Source organism: Oryctolagus cuniculus, chromosome 6, assembly GCF_964237555.1.
Source record: "Oryctolagus cuniculus chromosome 6, mOryCun1.1, whole genome shotgun sequence".
Classification (NCBI taxonomy): domain Eukaryota; kingdom Metazoa; phylum Chordata; class Mammalia; order Lagomorpha; family Leporidae; genus Oryctolagus; species Oryctolagus cuniculus.
Window position 1 is genome coordinate 113572544 of NC_091437.1, and position 18142 is coordinate 113590685.

General features: G+C 38.1%; 1 protein-coding gene across 2 annotated transcripts in view; it reads right to left on the reverse strand.

Moving 5' to 3' along the window:
- Positions 1–17807, reverse strand: part of MMP16 (matrix metallopeptidase 16) — a 297810-nt gene extending 280003 nt beyond the window's left edge. For both annotated transcript variants that reach the window (XM_070075287.1, XM_002710677.5), the window contains exon 1: positions 17676–17807. In XM_070075287.1, coding sequence (XP_069931388.1) covers positions 17676–17807 — 132 coding nt within the window. The remainder of the gene's footprint in view (positions 1–17675) is intronic.
- Between the last annotated feature and the right edge of the window lie 335 nt (positions 17808–18142).

Genomic DNA, 18142 nt, shown 5'->3' on the forward strand with positions numbered 1-18142 from the left:
TTGGAGAATTAATATCATTAAAGTGTCTATACCACCTGAAGCAATCTGCAGGTCCATCACAATTCCTATCAAAATGCCAACGCAATTCTTTACAGAATTAAAATTAAAATTACTTACACTCATACAGGATTGCAGATGACCTCAGAATAGCCAAAGCAATCCTGGTACAGAAGAAGGGGATGGGGGCAGGAATCAAGCTGGAGGCATCACAGTACCTGACTTCAAAGCATACAACAAAACTGTAGCAACTGAAACTGCATGGTACTGGCATAAAAGCCAACACACAGATAAATGGAACACAATGGATAGCCCAGAAGTTAACCCATGTACATGTAATCAATCGATTTTTGACAAAGGTGCCCAGATCAAACATTGGAGAAGGAATAACTTCTTCAATAAATGGTGCTTACAGAACTGGAAGTATATATGTAGGAGAATGAAATCAGATTCCCTTCCATCTCACTGTATACAACAATCAACTCCAGATGGCTCAAAGACCTAAATTTAAGACCTGATACTATGAAGTTTCTAGAAGAAAATATAGAGGAAAAACATTTGTGTAGGTGATGATTTCTTGGGATAAGATCCCAAAGCTCAGGCAATAAATGCAAAACTAGAAAAATAGGATTATATGAAACTCAAAAGTTTTCGCACAGGCAACCAAACAAATAGAGTGAAGAGACAGCCAACATAATGGGGAAAATATTTCAAACTACTTATCCAACAAAGGATTAATACTCAGAATAGATCAGCAATTCAAAAACCTCAGCAATTAAAATAATGTCTAGTAAATAAATGGGCAAAGAATCTCAATAGACGGTTCTCAAAAAAGAAATACAAATGGCAGACAAATTTATAAAAAAAAAAAAAAAGCTCAACACCATTAACCATCACAGAAATGCGAATCAAAACCACAATGAGATATCACTTCATTCCTGTCAGAATGGCCATTATTCAAAAGACAGAGTAGCAAATGTTGGTGAGCATGTGGAAAAAGGGGCCTCCCAAACACTGTTGGTGGGAATGTTCATTAATGCAGCCACTGTGGAAAACAGCATGGAAACTTCTTTAAAAAACCAGAAATATGTTGGTATACGATCAGTAATCCCACTACTGGGTATACACCTGCACCACCATGTTTATAGCTGCACTGTTCACAACAGTTAAAAGATACCCATCTTTAGGTGAATAAAGAAGATGTGGTATAGGCACAATAGAATATTATTCAGCAATAAAAAAGAATGAAATATTATTATTTGCACCAAAGTGGCTCTTATTGGAGGACAGCATGTGGAGAGAAATAAGCCAGACATAGAAAGACAAATAGTGAAAATTCTCCCTTACATGGAGGAATTAAATTTTTTAAAAATCTATTAACTGAAACAAAAACAGAAATATAAATGACTGTGTATAACAGTACTACTGTAGACAGTTTACATTTTGTTTCATAATTGTCAAGTTAATAATGATATACTATATAATTTTAATGATCTGTGATCATTTTAAAATAATGAGTGAAACTGTCATTTTTTTCATTTGATTACTATTTATGGCCCTTGTGTATATTCCTACTGAACCATGAGCCTTTTATTTTTTTATTAGTCAAACTCTTTATTTAGTGGAACATTAAGCCTTTGCCTCTAATATAAATTTAAAGTGTTATCTCAAAAATATTACATGCAATATTATGCTAAAATTAATTTATTATCAGATTATGAGTAAAAAATAAAAAGTGTTGGCAAGTGTGTGTGTGTGCAATTAAACACGCTCAAGCACTGTTAGTACATGGTAAACTTGCATATTTTGGGGATGGCAGTTTGGCAGAATCTACCAAAAGTATAAATATTTACAGTCATAACACAGCTATTCCACTTTTAGTAATTTAACTTGTTAGATAAAGTCATACATTAAAAAAAAAGCACACTCCATAAATTTTATACTATGAACAACCTTGAAAATAACTTATTTTTCCAGCAGTATATAGTTAGATAAAGTACCACACAAGTCCTAAGTTATGAGATTATTTTATATGTGCTAATACAAAAATCCCCCAAGGTATAGTACCATAAAAGTGCACATAGTACCATGTGCACATGCATTCTCTTGGAAGGCAGGCAGGCAGGCAAGCAGGCAGGTGGGAGAGAGGGAATCCTGTGCGCATGTGTTTATGTTTAGACAATTTCTGGAAGCTCTTCAAATAGTAAAAAGAAAAGAAAACTAGCTTTTTGTTCCTTGTTTAAATGAATGAAAACAGCAACCTCTGGGTAGATGGCTGTCCTCAACCAGTAGGCTCAGTACATTTTGACATCCCTAACGTGACACTGCAATATATGCCTCCTTTTTCCTGTTAAATGCCTGTTCATTAATGAACTGCTTAATATTCTAAAGCCGATCCCCTTCCTTCTCCTAATAAAGACGTAGTTCAAGCTTGTTTTCCCTCTTCATACCCATCACCATATGAAGGTGTTCAGCAGAGAAAATGCATCATATCTCTAACACTTCGCAAGTCAGTTCATCATGGGTTTTGTCTTTTTCAAAACCCAAAAAATGATATAATTTCCATGGAAGTTACATGTAAAAGAAATTCAAGTTTTATGATTATACTCAGAGCTTTACATGCTAATGGACATACTACTTGACAATATATCAACTTGTGTTTTTCTCACCCATGAAGCTAAAAGAAGGACTGAAATCAATGACGACTTCAAGTGAAATATAAGCAAAATCATTTTGCTCATTCCTGAAAACTGTCTCGGAGAAGCTGCTGTTCATTAATAGTGATAACCACAACTGAAGTCACTGAACTAAATAGAAGGTCACTCTCCTTTTATACATCCCCTATATATTCTGATACACAAATCTGAAATAAACGACCAGCTTTACAGTACATTTAATGTCAAGCCAAAGGTTCAGATATAGATGTTCTATTGGTGAATGAAGATTGAAAACATGTTTTATACCAAAAATACTGATATTACATTATGGAGATGGCTAGAAAAACCAATCTAGAAGTCCAAGTCACTGACTTGTTGACATTTAATTAAGAAAAGAATATGACCCTTGATTGTTTGAAGCTAACTATCTTTAGTAAAGTAGAATACATGTAAGGTAATGGCACCATATTCTCACCCCCTTGGGCTAAATGAGTTGAGGGAATGGCAACTACTGCAGCAGGTCATAAAATATCAGTTAAACTAGAAACTAACACCTATGAATGAGGTGATGTAATCCATGCATTTCTTCTGTGCACATCTACTGAGCTTCCTGCTTTTCATAGGGCAGTGGTCAGCTCATACAATCCAGTCTTGACCAAGACATACATTCTAGGTCAATAGAAAGTCATAATAAAATCAATATAAATCATAAAATCTGCTTGAGGAAAAGATAGGAGTCCATTATCCAAATACCCAGTACAACAGAATATTTTCCTAGGCATTTATTTGTCTCTACTATACTGGATTTAACCTTATGTTCCAGGCAAGAAAAGAGAAAAACTTCTTAGTTCAGTCCCTTAGGTTTCTCTGCCAACAAACTTGAATTTGATCTACCTGTCTTCCAGAGTCAGGAGATTGAAACCCAAAAACACAAAGAAATGAAAGAGTTTCATAACTGGCTTCTTGTTTTCCACTGGCCAAGTCTTAGAAAGTAAGAAACCAGTAAGTAGATTCTTAACCATAATTGTACGAAGAAGCCTTGTGTCTTACATTCAGATATCTTTGCAGTAAAACATTTTCAGATGATAAATATAAAAGATATTTTAAAGAGTAAGTAGAGGAGACTGTCATAAACGCATAATGATGGACATGACCTAGGGGAAGAGAAGATGGAGAATAAAAGAAGGCTTCAGGATATTTATGCTGAGCACTAACAATTACAGAAACATAGACTTTAGTATTTTGAGAAGGTGGGTATATCTGGTAGTGTAGGTGTTAGAGCAGAGGTGCTCAAAGTTTGGTCCAGGAACCTCTGGGTGCCCTAAATTCTTCCAGGGTTCTGCTCTATCAAGCTATGTTATAAAGACATTATTTGCCTTTTCACTCTCATTCATTTGCAATTAACAGCCAAATACACCAAAGTCTTCATAATTCATAATATTGTAAGTGTGAATATAGAAGCAGAGAAGAGAATCTAGCTGTATTTGTTAACCGAGGCATTAAAGGTACTTAAAATGTAAGATAATTTGTTCTGTAAACTTTATTTTTCAAAAAAACATTGTTTACGATCATGTGTTGACCTGTTATTTATAAACAAATTTCTAATAGTTTTAAACACTTTCATCTTTGTCTAGTGTTATATATACACAGATCCATGTAGACATAACAACATAATAGAAGCCTTTTGACGTTTTCACATACAGGAATACACAGGAGTCCCTAGCTTGAGGCCCACCGCACATGATTTCCAACAAGCAGTCTTTCATCCTTGCATCGTCCCACTCCAAGTAAGCCATCTGCTCTCCTGTTTTAAAGATGTCTCTCCTTACTATTCATTTGAGCACTTTGATGAGGATATGCCTCAGGGCAGTTTCACTCAGGTTTTCTGTGCTTGAGATTCATTGAACTTCTTGGCCTGAGCGTACATATTTTCCAAAAAATTAGGAAAAGCCTTTTTCTTCCTGCCTCTCTTCCCTTTAGAAACTCAAGTTACATTTACAGTAGCCCATGTGCGTTTGTCCCGTATCTCACTGGTGTTCTCTTTTTTGGTTTCCCATGTTTCTCTGTAGATTTCTTCTATTGCTGCAACTGAAGTTTATTTACTATTTTGCTCTTCAATAATGTCTAAACTGCTGTTAGTTTCAAATTCATTCTTCTCATATATTGTAGTTTTACCTCTGGGAGTTCAGTTTGGATTTAAAATATCTTCCATGTGCCAATTTTTGAATATAAAAATATATCTGCTTTAATATTCTTGTCTGCTAATTCTTACACCTGTTAACATTGTTGGGATCAGCTTAAATATACAGAACATCTATCCATGCGTAGTTCTTTTCTGCTGCTTTGTATGCTTGATAATTTTTTTTTTTTTTTGGTCTGGCTGCCAGACATGAATTTTATCTTATCAGGTGGTAGGTGTTTTTTATATTCCAATAAATATTGAGCATTGGTGTGGAATGGAGGTCAGTCACTCAGAAACCATCTGATCCCTTCAGGTGTGTCTTTCAAGATTCGTTCATTAGAACCAGCGTGTTCAGTCCAATGCTAACTATTTCCCACCACTGATGCAACAGGCCCACCCACTGCCCTGTCAAGTGCAAGGTTTTTCAGTCTGGCTGGAGGATGTGGGCGCTATACCCAGCCTTTCCTGAGCACTAAGCCTTGCTATTCACTCTAATCTTTTCCCAGGCCCCTGGAGTGATTTCACAGGAAGGCAGAGGTCAGCTCTCATCTACATTCTTAAAGGGCCCCTCAGCAAACTTATGGTGCTTTCACTCTAAGAGGTTTTCTCCTTCCCAGTTCTCTGAGCTACAGACTCTAGCCACCTTGGCTTTACATACTCTCAGCTCCACTTCTTGCAAGGAGTCTTCCCAGTTCACCCTGAGCTCTGCCTTTTGGATGTGATTGTTGGAAACTCCGTCAAGGAGGTGAGCTGAGATAATCATTGGGTTCACTTCCTTTGCTTCCCATCTTTCAGAGATAACTACTTCATTACTCAATGTCTAGTGACACAAAAATCACTGGGTCACATATTTTCTCCTTCTATTTTTTGCTCATTTCAGGATGAGGGAAAAGTAAAATAAACTGCTGACTTCATCTTTGCCCAATCTCTCTGAACTCTCTAATCTTACAACATTCCTTGAGTTGCATATCATCATCTCTATCCTACAAAGACACTTGGTCAGAAACTTGGCTCATGCAAGTGCACAGAACTTGTAAGTGGCACAGCTAAGAGTTTAAGGCATTATTTTCAAAGCTCTTCAACAAAGCCTTTATGACACATGGCCTCTAGAGAAGTTGGAAAGCAGCCAAGTGAACATGTAACACTGATAAATTCTGTAAAATCAGTTGGATTTTTACCTGCACCTAAACAACACCCCCAGAAGATTCATGAATGGATTACAGGAGCCTTGAACGTTACAAACAGTAACAATCTTAAGGCCTGAAGACAATTCTTTACATGCACTGGTCAAGCACCCAGTTGGAGTTTCTATCCCCTCCACAGCAAAGGTATTAACCACACATCAGGCCAAACAATGAGGAGGTACTTGCTAACTTCCGAGGGACCTGGTCCGCCTCTGGACTGCTCCATTGCTTAGAAAATTCCCTTTGTATAACAACTAAACAGGCATTTTCACAATAATGAAAATAAATCTATTTCCTTGTAGCTTCTACTAAAGGAAATACATAAAGCTAGAAAATGCCAGAACTAATAAAACACGCCATTCAGTGGCCGTATACAAACACAGTCCTCCCCAGCAGGGCTGTGGAACATCAATTTTTCTGACTCAGATTTTCCATTACATTTTCTATAACACTCAATTATCTTAGACTGTAATCAAATCTTCCTGAATACTCCAAAAATCACATTTAATAAGTTGTAATATGACAGTTAAAAATAAAATATTATAATTGAATATTATATGTAACTAAATAATATTCAGGTTACCAACAGGTAGCCTACCAATTTTCTTCCAATTAAAAAATCATAATGGGTATTAAAGAGTAAGACTTTACTAAGTACCACATAATTAACCTTGATCAATCAAATCAACAGCAAGCTATCTAGTTTTTATTAAAACTAAGATTACACTTTATGTTCGAGACAGGGCCATCATTTTCATTATGTATATTAAGTGCTTTTAGTTTGGAATACAAAAGAGGATTTGTTATCATCCCATCATTATTGGGAACCTGGAAGCTAACTTATTTTTCCTTTTTCTTTCCTTTCTTCTCTTTTTTCTTTTTTTAACTCAGGTGCCTCAGTTCTGCCATCGGCCTGCTTACTTGGGATTCTAGGCTGTTGTACCTCGACACTACCTAATAACATGGCCTTGCCAAGTGCCTAAACCTCTCTGTGACTCAGATCCCTTGTTTGTAAAAAGAGAAATAGTAGGAATAACTCACAAGATTATATATAATAAGAATTAAGTGTATTTACATGAAACATGTAGACTAACAGGCACATAGCAAGTGTTCAACCAATGTTTATTAACATACTTTGTATCATTAAAATAAGGTATTTAAATGAACTCCAAGTATTACCATTTTACTGGTTATTTGGAGTTGTCCAGTTAGGAGGCAGTGCCAGAATCGACGTGTTCCTGTATTCCCATCATCACAAGGAACGCAGGAACTGAGACACCTCCCTTCCCAAAGGGGAGTACTTGGCATTGTCTCAATGCTGTCATTACAAACTGTACTATAGACAAGCAATAAAGGTCAAGCATTCATTACAGAAATGTTCAAAACAAGGAAAAGGCTACATAAAAAATCTGCTTGAGTCCCCCATGAAACAAGCATCTTTATGCAATCCTTCATTCAGGAGCAAAATAATAAATTGTATGAGTAGAGTTGTTAGATTGGAAACATTCACACTGTGGCGCTGGCACCGTGGCCTAGCGGGTAAAGCCACCGTCTGCAGTGCTGGCATCTCATATGGATTCCAGTTCAAGTCCCAGCAGCTCCACTTCTGATCCAGCTCCTTGCTAATGTGCCTCAGGAAGCAAGAGAACATGGCCCAAGTCCTTGGGCCCCTGAGCCCATGTGAGAGACCTGGAGAAAGCTCAGCTCTGGCTGTTGTGGCATCTGCCTCTCTGTAACTGCCTTTCAAATAAATAAATAAATCTTAAAAAAAGAAAGAAACATTCATACTTCCTAAAAGGATGTTACTTATTACTGTCAATTCTGTTGACATCTTGGAAGTCTGCTCTCTAGTTTATACAAATCATTAAGTAGACGTTAGTTTCTATAAGCTGCTTGAATCTATTCTACTTTATTCAAATAAAGTAGAATAAGGAGTGGGGTAGAAATATGGTTCTCATAAAATGTTTCCCAAATCTAACCTTGGGTTTCTACAATATAACTGAGATGTGGGCTTCTTCAAGATGCCAACTAGAAGACACAAGTTGTGACCACGGGAAGGACAGGCTGGCAATTGTTCAAAACAAAGAAGGAATGAATATACAGATAGTAGAAACCCAAATAGAAACCCAAAACAAATACAAGGATCTACTCGTTACAAACAAGAAACTACGAACACATTCTAGGAACTCAATTGTGAAAAGTCCCCATTAAAACAGCTGTACTGACATCACTCGGGGAACAAGGGCATCAGCTGGGTGCAGAGGCACAAAAGTGCATGCCACTGATATAACATCAGGTGCACACAATCAAGGGACATGAAATGAAGTTAATAAAAGTATCCAGCCTGGGGCCCACCCCGTGGCTCACTTGGTTAATCTTCCGCCTGCAGCGCCGACATCCCATATGGGCCCTGGGTTCTAGTCCCGGTTGCTCCTCTTCCAGTCCAGCTCTCTGCTGTGGCCCGAGAGGGCAGTGGAGGATGGCCCAAGTCCTTGGGCCCCTGTACCCCCATGGGACAGCAAGAAGCAGCTCCTGGCTCCTGGCTTCAGATCAGTGTAGCTCCAGCCGTAGCGGCCATTTGGGGAGTGAACCAACGGAAGGAAGACCTTTCTCTCGATCTCTCTCTCTCTCTCTCTCTCTCTCTCACTGTCTATAACTCTACCTGTCAAATAAATAAATAAAAAATAAAAAAATAAATAAAGCCTGCCCTTCAAAAGAGTAGTTTATAGCCCCTCACTGAAGTGTAACCAAACCAAACAGTATAAATTTCCATTTCAGTGAGTAACTTGGGGTTTATTTGCTCGTTTGAATACAACACCCAAAGAATGGTCTCCAACTTCATTTATCCGAATCTCACTTCACTAGATTTAAAAACTTAAAAAACAATCTGAATGATGCTTGTGTGTAGGTTATACCATCTTAATTAAATGTTGGCTTATCCTAATGCATTAGTGAGTACCTTTTTAATCCCCCTCTCTCCACCAGGAGTCATGTAAAAATCTGCTCAACTGGAAACATTTCTAGGTTGCTATTTATAGAAACCACATTGTTTCACACTTTTGGGGATCATTTCTCACATACTTCTAAGAACAGGTAAAAATATTTTAAATTCTTCTTCCATTAAAAAGTATTTAGTCACTAAGTTCCTAGTAAACATTTTAAAGTAGAATAACATTAGTTTCACGACCTTTCAAAATTGGATTTTTGCTACACATAATGTAAAAGGCATTGCCAATTAAATTTATCCCACCTCTAATCTGCAAAACCACAGTTATTTCATTAGTCATGTTAGTTAAAATGGCAGCACCAAAAGCACTGACAGTTGCAAAAATGCATACTTTCTGATTTACCCCACCACACGTAAAAGTAAGATAAATATAAAGCAGTCATGCAATATAACGTTCTTTGTCACACTGTCATGCCCAGAATATTTTTCCCCCTAGAAAAGTATTAATTTCCTTCTTAATCAAATATTTAACTATTGGCCTCAAGCAGTTCCTACTAAACTCAGCTTACATCTTAAATTGTCATTGATTTTTTCCAAGTTATCTGTGATTGGCTATGGTTTTTTTTAAGACATGATTGCACCAACTGTCTTTGATTTTAAACCAAATTCTTCCAAGCCATTGGAGTACTTAAACAGCTCAATGGCTCCCTCTAGCCACTTATTATATATTGCACCCAGAGGTCATAATCAAAGGTAGGGACTATGGTAGGAATACTTATACTTGGCTAAGCATCAGATATATGGCTCATCAAAATATTCGAGTGATCCAAACCCAAGAATGTCTATTGCCAAACGGTCATGGTGAAACACCAAGACAAACGATATCCATTCTGAAAGCTAAATGACAGGAAGCAACAATCAAATATGGTTTCACAAATAATCTAAAGATTTAAAAACAGCTTTCCCAAGAAAACGTTAAGTATCACACATCTTATGTTTGTTTGTTTTTTTTAATTTATTTGACAGGTGGAGCTACAGAAAGTGAAAGAGAGAGGGAGACAGAGAGAAAGGTTTTCCTTCCGTTGGTTCACTCCCCAAATGGCCGCTCGCTGATCCAAAGCCAGAAGCCAGGTGCTTCCTCCTTGTCCCCACATGCAGGTGCAGGGCCCACACACTTGGGCCATCTTCCACTGCCCTCCTGGGCCACAGTAGAAAGCTGGACTGGAAGAGGAGCAACCAGGACTAGAACCCGGCGCCCATATGGGATGCCAGTGCTGCAGGCGGAGGATTAACCAAGTAAGCCACAGCACCGGCCCCACATTTTATGCTTTGAGCATGGATTTTTGCATCATTCACATAAGTCATATATATATTTTAAGGTAAATGCAATTTGATTCTTCACTTTCAAAATGAAAGGTGTGATGGAAACCAAAATCAGCTTTCCAAGAGTAGGTGCCAAAATTATTTACTACAATGGGCAAATGGAACACACGGCATAAACACTTCATTTTACAATAAAGTTCGTTTGTATATATAGGCAGAGACATAGATTGAAAATAGCCCCCAAAATACTCAATTAAAATACTAAGCATAATACTCAATTAAAACTCACATTTTGAACTTATTCCAACTTGCTTCCTGATGACTTATGTGCCACTTGTAGATGATACATATTTTCTAAAATAACATTAAGATATCTGGATAAACATTACATTTTAATGTTTACTGCCTTGGCCAACAATTGATTTTTTAAATTTCATATCATTTGCTGCCAGTGTTTTGGATTATTTCCAAAATGAAGTACCCTTTGTCACTACAGTTGACAACATGTTAGCTGTAAGGTACGCATTCTGTATTTCCTCAAGATACTCAGTTCAGGAAAAAAAAAAAAAAAAAAAAAAAAAAACCAACAACAACAAAAAACAAAACCTAAACTCTTATTGTGATCTAGTTGCCTCCAAATTTACAAGGTAAATATTGTACTTCCCTCACCCCCCACAATAAAAACAAGAGGTTACAAGCTCACTATTATAAAATTTCAAATTTAGGGGTGGCCATTTAGCCTAGTGGTTAGGATACCAGATAAGAAGCCAGTGTCCCTTATAGCAGTATCCAGATTCAATGCCCAGTACCAGTTCCCACTCCATCTTCCTGTTTTGCAGATGCTAGGAGGCAGTAGTGATGGCCCAAGTGATTGGATTCCTGCCATCCAAATGGGACACCTTGACTGGGTTCCCAGCTCCCAGCCTAGCCACAAACATTGCGGGTATCTGGGAGTGAACTTGGCGATGGGGAGGGGGGGAGCAGGTGCATGCTCACTCATTCCCTATCTCCCTTTTTCTCTCTCTCTCTCAAATAAAATCTTTTTCTTCACATTTTAATTCAGAAATGGCCTCAATAAGATTAATTGAATTCCTACTTTTGCAGATGAAGGCACTGAAAAAAATTACTCACCCAAGTTCAAAGCCATGCAAGCACTAGAGTTCACAATCTTTGAATTCTGTCCCAGTAGTCCATTATACCACATTGCCATTTCCAATATTACATGGACATACTTTTTGTGTCTTTTCCTTAAATGATTTTGTCAATATAGAGAACACTCATTTTGTGCCCACTCTTATCCCATCCCTTTCATTGTTTAAAGGATTTTTTTTATGTTCTGAAGTTGCAGTATAACACAGAGCTGGCCTGAGTTATATATTGAACTGCCTCTACTATGGCATTGAAACACTTAGGCTTGAACCAATTAAAACAAACATGACTACTGACTGATAAAGCTTATTTATTTTCTATGGTATTAGGGAAAAAAATGAACAGATTTCGCAAACCCAGTCTTGTTAAACAAGGTGTGAGCCGAACTTGACATTCTATGATAGTAACAGATGACAAGACAAAATGTGAAAATCATATTTCTGAAATAAACTGTCTAAGAGAAACCCACAGGAAGAAAGTGTACTGGATGCTAATTGGTTGATTTTCAGTACACAACATTTCTTTTTAATGGAAAGGTATTAAATAAAGTCTTCCCGGACTAGCTGGTATGTCTTAGCCTGATAGTGTCATATACGTAGAAGCGATCATGGCAATTGCCTCTGTGTAACCTTTAGTTTTTTTTTCTCCATCTCTTGCCCATGTTCCCACCATGATCATCCACCATAAGATGATGCAGCCAAGTGCAGTCACTGCAAGACCTGGTGCCACAGTGTTTGGATATTCAGCCTCCAAAGCCATGAACTAAATAAACCCTTTATCCTTATAAGGCTAGCTTCCTTCAGATACTTCGTTACAGTAATGAAAAATGGACTAACACAGAACGTTTTACATATATGTATGCATTTATATGCACACACATATACAGTATATATTCATACATATTATATATATATCATATATTCATTTAATCTTCAAAGCAACTCTATGAGGTAAGCAAGTACTCTTAATAGCCCCATCTGATAGATATACAAAATGAAGCTAACAGAGATTAATCTTTAGTGTACAACCTAAAAGCAAAAGGGATAGGATTAGAATAGGCAGCCTAGTTTTAAAATACATATTCCTTATCACTGTACATCTCCACAATAAAAAATGAATTGATAGATACAATTAGATGCACAGATATTTAAAATGAATTGTGATGGAGAGGAACATGGAAAATAACTGACTCAATTTAAAATATACATGTTAAAGGGTCAGAGGTTCCTAAAGAAGCATTAAGGAAAGTCTCTTCCAACATGGAATAAATTAACTTATTGATTCAAAAGTTCATTGTTTTGTAGGGATTTTTTTAGGTCTTGAAATAATTCCAATAGGTCATTCACCAAATAATCTGAGTAGGCACATTTTGAGTAGTTGGGGAATTTCAGTGAGTGAATAAATTTAAATAAAATTATTGATTAATCCAGCTTCAAAGAAAAGTATTAAGCCACATTAACAAGTTCATTAAAAATTTATTATGACAATAACAATAAATAACATGAATAGGGAAAAGTAGAAACTAACTTCAGGTGAAAAAGTTGCTATTGAAACCAACTTTATCTTACAAAATAGGAGAAAGAGAGTGAACCCAGCTGTTCAGAGGGATGGACCTGGACTGTTTTTCATGGGTTTCTCAAGGGAACAGTAGGAACAAACATACCTTGCTGACATGTTGACCTGTAAAGTGCATGAATAACCCAGATGTGAGGAAACCTGCCCAGGCAACACTGAACAGAAAAAGGTATGGACAAGATAGAACCAGCAGGAGAAGCCGCAGTCTCTGGTCTCCTTGGCATAGTTTCCAGCCCTTATACACAGTTCAAATGGCCAGTAAATCAGACAAGTCTTGCTAAGACTGTAAACTTGAAGATTACAAACTTTTATGAATTAATCACATAGGCCTTGCTGACCAGTCATAAACAGCTTCAGTGGAGAAGCCAGGCGTGCCCCTAGGTCAAGGAGGCATGGTGTCATCATTGCCATATGAGCAAATAAATGATTACATCCAGATTATTTAAGCAAAAACAGAATATGAGGTTAAAAAATGTCATAGTACATTTTAAAATAATGACAAGTTTATATGTGGTAAAAAGCCACTCAGTGCTAACTCTGACTCTTTGGGTACGTTCAGACATTTTCCAAAAGGTGAATGCATCTTAAATCAGTGAAATATAATGCAAGAAAAATTTAGGAAATGATTATGTTATTTCATAATATTTGTCACAGAATATCCCTTTGAAATGCAGAACTTCTTGGCTAGCGCCACGGCTCACTAGGCTAATCCTCCACCTGCAGCGCCGGCACACTGAGTTCTAGTTCCGGTGGGGCGCCGGATTCTGTTCTGGTCGCTCCTCTTCCAGTCCAGCTCTCTGCTGTGGCCCAGGAGTGTAGTGGAGGATGCCCCAAGTGCATGGGCCCTGTACCCGCATGGGAGACCAGGAGAAGCACCTGGCTCGTGGCTTCAGATCCATGCAGCGCACCAGCTGCAACACACCAGCCATAGCGGCCACTTGGAGGGTGAACCAACGGCAAAGGAAGACCTTTCTCTCTGTCTCTCTCTCTCTCTAACTCTGCCTGTCAAAAAAAAAAAAAAAGAAAGAAAGAAAGAAAGAAAAAGGAAAGAAAAAGAAATACAGAACCTCTCTTCTTTAAATTTGGAACAACAAAATAAATTTCACTTCATAAAGATTTTTTGTGTGTCAGAATAATCACATTCTTATGTTTGGACATATGCATTTTAAGATTCCTACACATTTTTCTATTGTTAATTGCTTTAAAATTTTTCCTCACTGGAAATGTGTGCTATTGTTTTATTTATTATTTGTTAAATATTAGTGTATTAACATCTGACAATTATCAAAGTTGGTGAGTTATTACTAAATAACACATTAGTCTTACTTGCAGTGTACAAAAAAAGGAAAGAAAGAAAAAAAAAGAAACATGATTATGAAAAGCCCCATCATAAGGTAACTAGTTTCAGGGCAAAATGATTTTTCAGAGAGCAGAGATAAAAATATAATTCTTCATTAATCATTTGGATTCCTCTGACCAATGAACACCTCTGATTCAGGATGCTGCCCAATGAAAACAGTTTTTGACTTCCAGTTAATAGTAACAGCATGAGTCCTTCACATGATGCTATTACACACTAACAGACTCATTTCCAAAACCAGAATCCAGCAGTACACAAAGCAATCTTTATTTAAGTGAGTGTATTCTGAAAATGTAACTTTAAAAACGGTTCCACCTGAAATGTAAGTAGAAAAGATGAATTGAATCTCTTCCATAGTACTACTCTGGTAGCATCTAACCCTTTCTTAGCTGCAGAGATGCTCCACTTCAGTTCTTACATAACAAGACAAAACAAACAGAAAACAAGTGCTCACTTTCTCTGTAGCTGGCTTTCATCAGCATATTAAGAAGTAGCTCACATTCTGATCATTAAAAATTATAAATGCCTTTACTCTTAAAAATCAGACAAGAAAGAGTTAACACAAACACCTGTAATATAACCATTCCTGGGGCAAGGGGGTTGGGGAGTGAGGGATACTGGGTTTTGAATCTACATCATAAAGATGAAAAGCATGAGGGTACCACAAATCATTAAGTTCAGAGATGAATAAAGTATTATAATATTCTTCATCAGCCCAACAGCATCTCTCTTAAGCTTTGTTCCAAGTATAATAACTTGATATGCTTACTAGGAAAAAAAATATGACCCTATGAGCTTCATGCATGATTGATACCATTACTGCTTATTTTAAGAGTGTCCTTGAGAATCAATCAAATAAAGCATCCCTAGTGTGTATATAGTGCAATCAAGAATGAGGCACAAAATATAAGTAGCTTTCTAGAGAGAAAGTGATAGACTATTCTTCCCATTAGAGTTACCTACTAACAACAAACATCTAATAATACTGATTCAGGCAGAAATTAATGTCAGAAAATACCCTGTCATCCTAGGTTCTTTATAGTATTATGCGTTTACTAGGAGCTCCTCTTATAATTTAAACAAAAAAATAAGGGTTCTCATTAAATATAAAAAGGCTTATAAACCCAATCAAATGCTCAATAGCTTAAAAAAATTACTGGGGAATCATACAAACTAAGAAACCTAATGTACGATAACTCATTAGAAAATTCCCATTTTATCAAGTAAGGTTTCTGAGGACTCAGATGGCCAATGGCTCTCCATCTGTCAGCAGACTTAAATCTTTGCAATAAATATGGATGGAACAATTTACATACTCTAAAAATAGAAAAGTAACTCCTTTTCAATGAAACACTTTTTAGCAAAATCTTAAGGCAGAAAGAAATCACTGAAACCCAAAACTGATCCATTGTTCCTTACAAAAAAATGTAACTTTTTTCTTGCATAGTACTATCTCATTAAATTAAGGGACTGCCCCCAATATAAAATGCAATCTATTTTATGTTTAATCTCAGAGAAGAAACCTAATGATCATCAAAATATTGATGCTAATCCACTCTCAGAAAGCAAATCTGACTTTCCCAAAGCAAACAGCCATCAATCTAGGCTCTCCCTGTCCTCTCATAGTGAACAAGGTAGAACCTGATACTTAACTTTTAACTACCTCGCCCATGCCTCTCCCCCCAGCACCACTCAAGCAATAGGTTCCTCTGCCTGTAACATTATATAAATAACAGCCTACCACTTTCACTCCTACAATCAATGAACTAATGACTTCTTCATTTTAAGTGAAATTATCTCTTGACTTAAATGTTAGGTACAAAAATCCATCTGTGGTATGTAATTTCCAAAGTTTCAAAATTTGCAATCAAGGGAAGTCAGTACATCCCCTTTCCACTTCTCTTTTAATGCAGAAAAAAGCATAGTTGTATTCTTCAAAGGGTTAAATAATTCTGGGTTTCTTATTGGGGTGTGTGTGTGTGTCATACATTCCTAGTTAACCTTTGTAAACTTCTTTAACTCTTTTGAAAATGGTCCTTCCATTTTTTTGAACCAACCATCATTAATTATGTGGGATCTTGAAAAAAAGGTTTATATAAACAGTTACAGTCAGAATATACCTTCACACCTGGTATTTATTATGCACACTTTGTACATAAGTCAGTTACATGAAGCATGTTCAAACACCCACCGTGCAACAGGTCCTGCTATTGTATAAATGCACTCTCCCCAAAATGACAGTATCAACAATATAAGGGGAAAAAACCCACATTATTCCTTAGTGACTTAATCACAATTCCTCTGAGCTGTCACAGCATATGACACCTAATCGAAAGGAGTAAATTTCCCCAAGGCTTTCTTACTGCCTTTATAGCCCACCACCTATGTGACACACTTGTGCTGCAGCTCAGGTGTGGACCCACTTGCACTGATTGATAGCACATGACTGGCTTTGAGTGCTGAGTTGAAGACAGGAGGAGTACTTTGGCAGAGGTCTGACAAGTCCTTATCCTCAAGTTCCCTTTTGCTTTGTGCCGTCTGTTTCCAAAGCTATCAAAGTAAAGCCAATGCCAGTCTAAAATCTCTCCGTCTGGCCCCGAGAGTGTGAAATCAAATTAAAAACACACCTCAGAACTATCACATTGGGCCACGTTTATTCTCAATTGGCGGGGAAGGGGGAGAGAAGACACTTGAAAGAGATGGATTTCAGGTCCTCGGTGTAGCCAGATCTAGTTACAGCCGATTAAGTTATGTCTAAATGAGAAAGAGGCTCCGTCTCCTCAAGTGTTTTATATCAAAGTAATGTTATTAAACATATCAAGTATTCCCACGCTCTCCTCTAGATTCTTTGATTTTAACCTCCTTTGTTAGACACCATCCACCACCGGCACAAAGATTTCAGGAACAATACCAAGGCAGCACAGGATGCCAAGCAATTAATGCTGTCTCTCCCAATCTGTTTATCCATCATCATAAACTGAGGCTGCCTCTGAAGCCACACGTATGCTGCATGGAGGACTTCGCCTCTCGCCCGCCCGGGAGCGAAGCATGGGTCGGCTACAATTGTGTCTGAGCGCGCAGCACCGTGCTTTGTGCCGCTGGGGATAACGGATCCTCGGTCTCCTGCGCATCCATCACCTAACACACACGGAAACTCAACAAGGGTTTTGGCGGCTAGGAGGCAAACAATGTGCTCAGCCCTCTCCAGGCTGCTTCGAGCCACAAGGATCCGACGAGTGAACGCAAGGTTCCAGGGAGCAGCCCAGGCAGGGGGAGAGGAAGAAAGCCCTTGTACTCTTACCTCCACATTGAAATACTGCTCCGTTCCGCAGACTGTAGCACATAAAATCCAAAGCAAGGTTTGCAAGAAAAACACCCCCGAATGATGCACGAAATCCAACCGTCTTCCAGTGCTGAATGTGAGTAAGATCATAGTGAACTGTGCTTCAATGGATGGACGAGCTCCCCTTCGTTTTCTCCCTCTTTCCCTCTCCCTCCCTCCCTCGTTTCCTTTCAAAAAAAAGTCCTCCGGGTGGGTAAGGAGCCTGCAGGTTCACCCACAGCCGGGCACGGGGAGGCGATGGGGCCCCGTGCTCGGCAGCCCCGGAGAAGCAGCGGCGGAGGCAGGGTCAGCAGCAGCCTGCGTTCACCATCGTCGGGGGTCCGTCACCAGGAACGTGGAGCCCAAGTTCACCGGCGGTTCCGACTCCGAGCGCCGAGTCGCAGCCGCAGCCGCCTCCAACCCGTGCGTCCTCCGCCTCCGCCTCC